Genomic DNA, 9,291 nt, shown 5'->3' with positions numbered 1-9,291 from the left:
GCTCTCGGCCATTCTTGCTAAACTAACAGCAGGACCCAGCTCAGCTCAGTGCAAGGTGTTGTTAAGTTACACCCAGCCCTCGGAACCATGGAGACTGCTACCCACAGGGGAGAGGGGAATGCTGGCCATTAAAATATATATAAAAGCAAAAGGAAGTACGCCATTCTTTTTCCCCCCCTTTCACTGGACCTGGACCCTGTTTCCGTCCCCTGGGTGTGATGGATCACAGTGTACGTACAGTCAACTTGTGAGAGTGAGGGAGAGTCTGACAGTGAACAGAGACAGCCATGAAGATAGGAGTGGGACTAGTGACTTCCTCTTCCCTGAACCCAAAATACTTATAGCCAATCATATCATGAAATCACGTTTATTGTTTTAAAAAGCTCAGGTCTGGAATTAGACAATGGTGATAGTTGTGTAAGTTTGTGAACTGATTAAAACCACTGAATTGTAAACTTAAAAAAAACAAAAACAAAGAACCTTTGCGTTGCAGGCGTCTCACACACACTGGACTTGTACCAAACACTCGACGGTTTCATTCTCTCAAACCACGGCACACCGTCACATTATTTTCAGATTTCCCTAAAAGCAGCTGTTTGCAAAATATTGCACTTGACTTAAACTCAGGCAGTTTGAAGTTTTCTGAAAGAAAGCGCGCACTAACATGCATCTTTATGCCTTCAGAGAACAGTGAGTGGTAGGAGGGGCTGGAGAACAATCTCCTTGAAACTCTTCTATGACTTCTTTTCTGCGCACCTTAGAGGAACATTATCACTTGGGCTGAAGACAGTGACTGGCATCCCCCAAACAGGCCAAAGATGTTAACTTTTGAACGCTGCTACTCAGGGGAAAGGTGGCCACTCTGTTATCTTAGAAGTTATTTTCAGTGAGATCCTGGGAGACAGATGGCACCCTGGGCTCAGACACTGCATCAGATTTACCTGATGCTTGCGGTCTCTCAGGGTCCTAAAGGGGACCCTCTCAATCTCCATCCATGTGAACTGCTCTCACCAATCTAGCTGCCATCCAATTTCCCTCCTGCTTCCAGTGTTCCTACCTTCGTGCACCTTAGCTTCATAAACTATGATTCTGTTTTTCTTCTTCAAGAAGAGAAACCCCCTGCAGGACGAGCCCGTGTTTTCATTCACTGAGTGAGCTTCGCAATCATAACATGAATTCCCTTCTCCCAGGGGGCTTATCACAGTTAAGGTTTGTTAAATCACACATCTGTGGAGTAGTGCTCACAAGGCCCCCAAATTAATGTTAAAGCCGCAGTCTGATGAGAGATTTGGAAGCATTTTACATGCTTTGGAGGCTGGGCATTCGACAGCCAGTTAAGATGAAATCAGGTGTACGGCTCTGTGGGCAGGAGGAGGCAGAAGCCCCATTCACACATCCTCTCGTCTTACCATTTAAAGTGCAAAAGAACAAGTAAGTTAGACTTTGGGTGGATAAACAGGTGTGTAATAAGATTTCCATGTACGGAGAGTCACACACAAGTGAGCACTGTGGACACTGCACCTGCGGGACCCACGGTCGATGGCGGGCCACTGGGACGGAGTACCCGGGGGATTTACAGCACTTCCACAGGCCGTGAGTGTGCAACACGGCCAACGCGCTCTTGTGCTTCTTCCCTTCCTTGAGTCCTGCCACATCCCTGCTGCTTTCAGGACTCAGGGAACACGTGACCACTAACTACAGTGAGCTCAATTTTGATAGAGACTTGAGAGACAGAAAGAGACTGAAATTCCCTTTTTTTTGAGTCACTAATTATGCCAAGTGCTCAATAACCAGAGATTTACCACACTGGGCGAAGTCAGGCTGGCAGGAAATCTGGTCTGATTAAGGCAGTGAGTTAACACGGGGAGAGCTTTGAAACAGATTCACGTTAGCCAGGTCCAGGGACTGAGCTGGCAACTGCTACTGAGCTAAGAGAGCTGTAGTTATTTACAACGCAGTCCCAGTCCCTGTGGTCATCTGCAGCTGGCACAACTGTCCATTTTAAAATTTGGTAGTATGCACAGAGTTCTCTTTAAAATAAAAACTTGAGGAAACATGAAAGGCGGGAACCAGTGGCTTCATCTGGGTATTATTACCCTTTCTATGGCACACAGAATATGGTCCCAGTTTTTACAAAATATTGCAAGAAGAGTCACAGCAAAGAAGGTGCCAAGAATGTGGAAGCGGCTCTTCATCATGGGCGAGACGAACTTCGCGATGGTAGACACGCACACCAGGATCACAGTCATGAAGGCCAGGACCACGTTGATGCACTTGCCCAGGAGAACCTTGGCGTTCACCGTGTCTGTCTGCAGAGCTTGCTGCTCTTGCTGGTGGAGCTCCAGCTTCGCAATGCGAGTCTGGCAGGACTCCAAGGCTTCCTGTGGGCGAAAGGAAGAGCAAGGATCAAATGCTGTGAGACCGTGGGCAGCAGGGGAGCGTCTGTCCGGAAGGGCACGCGTGCCCCCGGCTCAGAGTGCGTGATGCTGAACACCGTCACACTGCCAAGCTGCTGATGACAACGATGACAGCAAAGAAAGAAAACGAGAGCCCCATGGCTCACTTTATTCTGCTATGTTAGGTAGAATGAGCATGGGTCTACAACCATAAAAATACCAAAAATGAGAAATTACGGTTAAGTATTTTGACTACTCTACGTACATATGAAATAAAGCGCATAAAATATTGGCACCAGGTGGGACCAACCAGAAGAGGGGTGGGGTTCCATATCGGGACAGTTGTCTACTGCCAGCCAGGGAGTAGGTGATATCTCCAATTGCTAGTCCTTTTTAAAACTATTTATTCATTTTAGAGAGGGAAGAGGGAGGGAGAGGGAGTAAAGGATAGGGAGGGAGGGGAGAGGGAAAGAGAGAGAGAGAGAGAGAGAGAAAGGGAAAGTGAGAGAGAAGGAAGGAGGAGCAGGAAGTATGTGCCTTGACTGGGCAAGCCCAGGGTTTTAAACTGGCAACCTCAGTGTTCTAGGTCAGCGCTTTAACCACTGTGCCACCACAGGTCAGGCCTCCAACTGCTAGTCCTTACCTCACAGCTCAGGGGCTGTGGGCATCCACTACCAGCTGGTGGAGAAGGGAGGGAGAGGGTGGGCGCAGGGCCGACTGCGGGACCCCTCCGCTTTCGCTTGCTCTCGGAACGCTGCATTACTCAAGACCCTGTCTGAGGCTACGCATTCCCACTAGATCCCGCTGACTTCAAGACTTCAATGACTAAGACACAGATGACTCAACTATACCACTAGCCCAGCTGTCTCTTCTGAGGTCGACTCACATATCTACATGCCTCCTTGACATCTTCATTTGATCTTCTCATGTCCAAATGTGCATTCACGTCCTGCCCCTTCTCCGCACCTGCCATCAACCCTGCTTCCCTGCCGGTGTTCCTCTGCTCAGAAACCAGCGCCCAGTCTGCCCAGTTCCTCCCACTGGAAGCCTGAGAGGGATGCATCAACACCCTAACCCAGCTCCATCGATACGACAACTAACATCTATCTCAACCGGTCCACTTCTCTCCCTCCCATAATCACCACCCCCGTCTAACCCACCAGGATCTCTTGTCCACAATGACAGATTTTTCCACACATCCTCTTGATTCTCAACCCCATGAACCCACTTTCCACACTGCAGCCCAAATGATCTTTGAAAGATGCATATCTGATGTCATTCCTTTTTGTAAAAATTTAAAATCTGTAACACAGCTCTGGCCCAGTGCCTCTGTCCTGCCTCACTCCATGCCAGCCCCCTGTCCCCTCAACGGTGCCCTGGCCAGATCGGCTTTTCCGGGTTCTGTCAAGGAGCATGCTCCGGGCCACTGTATATGCAAGAGCGCTGTATCTGGGGCGTTTTCCTCCCCGCTCCGTCCGCTCTTCACAGGCTTTCCTTTAGCCTTCTTCCCTAACCAAGAGGCCATCACTGCGTGAGGAGGAGGGCTGGGCCCACTGCGCTGTCATCCCCAGCAGGAAGCCAGTGCCAAGCACACAGCAGGTGCTACACACTGGCTCAACACTCAGGACACTGGGTTATGGGATATGAGGCTTGAAAGAGAAAAGACATTAGTGGTAGAGCGTCGGCCTGGCGTTCAAGGGGTCCCGGGTTCGATTCCCGGCCAGGGCACAAGGAGAAGCGCCCATCTGCTTCTCCACCCTTCCCCTCTCCTTCCTCTCTGTCTCTCTCTTCCCCTCCCGCAACCAAGGCTCCATTGGAGCAAAGATGGCCCGGGCGCTGGGGATGGCTCCTTGGCCTCTGCCCCAGGCGCTAGAGTGGCTCTGGTCGCCGCAGAGCGACGCCCCGGAGGGGCAGAGCGTCACCCCCTGGTGGGCGTGTCAGGTGAATCCCTGTCGGGCGCATGCGGGAGTCTGTCTGACTGTCTCTCCCCGTTTCCAGCTTCAGAAAAATACAAAAAAAAAATACAAAAAAAAAAAAGAGAAAAGACCTTTAGTCTCTCTCGTGAGAGAAGAGAACCCCAGTAGAGAAAGTACAACGAGCTCCTCTTAGTTCACTAGCCCAGTGTTTTTCAACTGCTGGTCCATAGATTGGTCTGCCAGAGATTTTTGTGCCAGTCTGCAAAGAAGTTACCCACCCTGATGCTGTATGAAAATTATAGATCCAATGATCTTAGTCAATTCATTTATGCTCAGCGTGATTTCTGCCTTAGCAGTCTCTGAAATAATCCTCCTATTTTCACTGGTCCACAAATAGAAGAGGGTTGAAAACCACTGCACTAGCCCAGTGTCTAACTCATTCACCAATATGTGTCTGCTTAATTAAAACACAGTCATCTTTTCAGGTTTTAAACAGTATGACGTTTAAAATCACGGCTCTAGCGTGATCTGTTTTCCTTCCTCTGACTACACCCTATGGGCCAACAAACAGGGTTTGCTGTTATTATAGTAACTTTCATTATACAGGCTACCAACAAACGGTGAAACTTCTTCAGATATTCACATTCTTAAAAATGCTGGCTCTCTATGATAGGCAATGCCCAGAAATCATGTATTTTTTTCAAACGCTTAGGCCCAAGGTTTCCTTCATTTTGGACATGGCATGGAAGAGGTGACAGACAGGATAAAAGATCAACATTGTGGGCAAATTCCATCTTTTTTTTTTTTTTTTTTTTGTATTTTTCCGAAGTTAGAAGCAGGGAGGCAGTCAGACAGACTCCCGCATGTGCCCAACCGGGATCCACCTGGCGTGCCCACCAGGGGGCGATGCTCTGCCCACCTGGGGTGTTGCTCCGTTGCTGCCAGAGCCATTCTAGCGCCTGAGGCGGAGGCCCTGGAGCCATCCTCAGCGCCCGGGCCAATTTTTTTGCTCTAATGGAGCCTTGTCTGTGGGAGGGGAAGAGAGAGACAGAGAGGAAGGATAGGAGGAAGGGTGGAGAAGCAGATGGGCGCTTCTCCTGTGTGCTCTGACTGGAAATTGAACCCGGGACTTCCACACGCTGGGCTGATGTTCTACTACTGAGCAAACTAGGCAGGGCCACAAATTCGTCTTTGATGAATGTGTAAAATGACTGGTCCTAGAATTGCCTTGGAACTGTTATCTTTCTTTTCTTTTCTTTTTTTTTTTTACCAAAAGAAAAATCCAGAAATATTAAGCAATGTATTGGAAGGACCTTTAGTCACTGGACCCATGAGGTACTCAATCCTTAGTACTTGTGCGGGTCCAGTATTTAGCTTATTGTGGATAAAGACAAAGGGGACAGGATTATCTTTTATACTCTTTTCATGGGAAATTCAGGGTAAAAAAACCAAACTTCAATACTCGCTTAAAATAACAACAAATGCTCGCATCCCCACAGGTAGCAGCCCCCTCACCTGTCCCAGCCCATCCCCGCATCTCACCCTGCCTCTGAGAACAAAAGAAACAGGGGATAAGCACAAGGTTGAAGAGGCCTCACTGCTAAAAGCCCTGGGAAAGATGGCTACTCACCAGCATGATAAAAAGAATAAAGAGCATTTATTTTTTGACTGCTTATGTGTCAGGCAAAGATTTAAGTACTTGACATTATCATCCCATTTAATCCTCCCCACAGCCTCAGGAGATACAGCTCATTCATATTTCCATTTTAGAGATGAGGAGACTGAGGCACAGAGAGCTGACCTGTCCAGGGTCACACAGTCATAGAGCCACGATTCTAACTATCATAACAAGAAAGATCCGCCAGCCACTCACACAGGTGTCTTCTTTGCCCTTCTGAACTAGAGATGAAGCCGAAAAATGTTGAGAGGACTCTTCTGAATTTTTAAGCTCCCTATGTGAAGTCTCTCCCTTTCCCTTCCCCGTCCACCCCTATAGTACGGTTCTTTAAAAAAGGAAGAACAATATTAATCCAAATGACGGCCTAAATAAGAAAACCACGTATTTATATATAATCCAGAGTCGTCCCAGACATGTTCTAAAACACAATGATCTAACAAAGTGTTGCATGGTTCACCTGGCAACACTTAACATTTAAACGAGTTCAAAATTTTTCAGGCAGTCAGTGGCGAAGCTATCTCTTCACCCAGAGCAGGGGAGGACACCCTCGAGTGTCTTCTGTACAGCCGTCCTCAGGCTAGCATTTCCCACCAGCTGTCTGATGCCTGGCGCCCAGAACGTCCAAGCACCCATGACGGATCAGCACAGGCTCAGCCCTTGAAAGAGTAGAGCAAAACACGGGCGCCGAATCACCAGCTCACACACTGTGGGAGAAAGCTCTCTTGAGGTTTCAGTGTCTCCCTTGTGAAGTGGGTCTAGAGAACTTAACCACTGGCTACAAAGAAAACTTGTAAAGATAAAGTTGAGTATCACTCAAAGAATATAATTTTTTTTTTTCAGAAAGGCAATCAGAGGTTATGTAAATTGGTATAGCCAATGGGGAAAACAGTATGGCAGTTCCTCAGAAAATTAAAACTAGAACTATCATATGATCCAGCAAACCCACTTCCAGGTATATACCCAAAGGAAATGAAATCAGTATCTTGAAGAGATGGCCACACCCTATGTTCACTGCAGCATTATTTACACTAGGCAAGACATGGAAATAACGTAAGGGTCTGTTGAGGAATGAAGAAAGAGAATATGGTACTATACTACAATGGGATACGATACAGCCAGGAGAAAGAAGGAATACTGTCATTTGCAACATGGATGGACCTTGTGGGTATTATGCCAAGTGAAATAAGTCAGACAGAGAAAGACAAATACTATATGATCTCACTTATACACTGAATCTAAAAAAACTGAACTCATAGAAACAGGAGACTGTTGGTCGCCAGAGATAGTGGGTGGGCAAAATGGGTGAAGCTGCTCAATGATATAAACTTCTAATGAAAAAGCAAGATGTTTTATGTTCTAAAATTTTTTTGAATTTTTAAAAATCTTGGTTATGGTAAGGAGAGTAGGATACAGGTGATGAGCTTGGGGATAGATAATAAATAAATGTATTAACTATTTGGGCAGAGAGTAAACAGAACATAGCTTCTTTACCCAGTAACATCTATAACAGTGATTTTGAACCAGTGTGCTGCAAGAATTTTTAAAACATGTAACACCTGACTGTTTAGGCACTCATCTTTTTTCCCTTAGATTGTCAAAGAAAATGGTAACACCTAACACAATAATAGCTGTCTGGTATGAAAGAATCAAAATATATCTATTTGTCAGATTGGCAAAATATATGTATTTTTGTGTCCTACAGAATTTTATTTCATTTTTTCTTTTCCAAGTGAGAAGGAGGGGAGATAGAGAGACTACTGCATGCACCCTGACCAGGATCCACCTGGCAACCCCCGTCTGGGGCTGATGCTCTGCCCATCTGGGCCATGCTCACAACTAAGCTTTTTCTAGCACCTGAGGAGGAGGCTCCACAGAGCCATCCTCAGTGCCTGGGGCCAATGTGCTCAAACCAATTGAGCCATGGCTGTGGGAGAGGAAGGTAGAAAAGGGAGAGGAAGGGAGAGAAAGGGAGAGGAAGGGAGAGAAAGGGAGAGGAAGGGAGAGGAAGGAAGAGAAAGGGAGAGGAAGGGAGAGAAAGGGAGAGGAGGGGAGAGAAAGGGAGAGGAAGGAAGAGGAAGAGAGAGGAAGAGAGAGGAAGAAAGAGGAAGAGAGGGTAGGAAGGAGGGCGAAGGAGGAAAAGAGGAAGGGAGCAAGGGAGGGAGGAAGGGAGGGACAGACGGAGGGAAGGGTGAGGGTGAGTGGTGGAGAAGCAGATGGTTGCTTCTCCTGTGTGCCCTGACCAGAAATTGAACCCAGAATATCCATACTCCGGGCTGACGCTCTACCACTGAGCAACTGGCCAGGGCCAGAATTTTAGTAATTAGGTTATGTGTGCCACGAGATGAAAAGATTAAACATTTCTAGTCTATAGCATGAGCTCATGGGGTTAATAAGGTAGAGAAGAAATGTTTGCTCCATGTGCCCAGAGGCCCTTTAGGGCCGAGGGCGAAGGTCCTTAGTTTGCTGAAAGAACTCAGGGCTGGGAAGAGCCTGCGTGAGCCCTGATGCCGAGGGGAAAGGCACCTGGATGTCCCGTGAGCGCTCGCAGGCCTGGTAGGCCACCTTCTCCTCAATGCTGGCCAGCTCCTGTTTCAGGTCGGCCGTCTCGTGCTGGTGCAGGTCTGTCAGGTCATGGAGCTGGTCTTCTAGTCGCTCGTACCTTTGTAAAGAGAGAATTGAATTCTGAGGACATTTCAAAGGTGTTCTGACAGCACATTCTAGAATGATGTCCTTTATATCCCACCACTACCAGTGCCGCCTGGCTCATTTCCATCTCCTGGCCGACTGTGTTTCCAGAAGAAATGCCTAGCTGTGACAAATGGACCTCTGGGTAACACTGACTTCCCACTCCAGAAAAGACCGGTCCCTGCAGCCCTAACTCTGTCCTCGCCACCGAGCTTTGGTGCAAAGCGAATCCAGCTTTTCCACCCAGGGCAGACCAGCACCCTGGCTGGCGGAGATGATGACAGGACAGACGGCGGTGATGGTGCGTTCACTGTGGCCTGTCAGGAAGCAGGGCTGGCTGGTCCTGCTCAAGGCAAGGACCCACTGGCCTCCGGGTGGCCTTCCCTCCTCGGCCCCACAGTGACCAGTGGTTCATGGCACCCAGCTCACATGTGCCAGAGTGCCTATAAGGACAGAACCAGCTGCTACACTGGAGCCCACCGTTTCCCAGTGTACACACTGATTCAGAATGCCCATTTCAGCCCTTGGAACTTAAGGGCAGTCACAAATTAAGCTCGTTATAAATTACCGACGGCTTGTCTGGTGGCATTTCCAAAAGTACAAATCTAAGGTAACA

The 9,291-nt window shown here is 47.9% G+C and overlaps 1 protein-coding gene across 4 annotated transcripts in view; it reads right to left on the bottom strand.

Moving 5' to 3' along the window:
• Positions 1-351: 351 nt before the first annotated feature.
• TMCC3 (transmembrane and coiled-coil domain family 3) overlaps positions 352-9,291 on the bottom strand; it is a 283,853-nt gene continuing 274,913 nt past the window's right edge. For all 4 annotated transcript variants that reach the window (XM_066368626.1, XM_066368628.1, XM_066368625.1 and 1 more), the window contains exons 3-4: positions 8,514-8,649; positions 352-2,381 (exon numbers count right to left, since the gene is read on the bottom strand). In XM_066368626.1, coding sequence (XP_066224723.1) covers positions 2,079-2,381; positions 8,514-8,649 — 439 coding nt within the window. In that variant the 3' untranslated portion in view covers positions 352-2,078. The remainder of the gene's footprint in view (positions 2,382-8,513; positions 8,650-9,291) is intronic.

This window comes from Saccopteryx leptura, chromosome 2 (assembly GCF_036850995.1).
Source record: "Saccopteryx leptura isolate mSacLep1 chromosome 2, mSacLep1_pri_phased_curated, whole genome shotgun sequence".
Taxonomy (NCBI): Eukaryota; Metazoa; Chordata; class Mammalia; order Chiroptera; family Emballonuridae; genus Saccopteryx; species Saccopteryx leptura.
The sequence above is the reverse complement of the archived record's forward strand: the minus strand, read 5'-3'. Positions and strand labels throughout refer to the sequence as shown.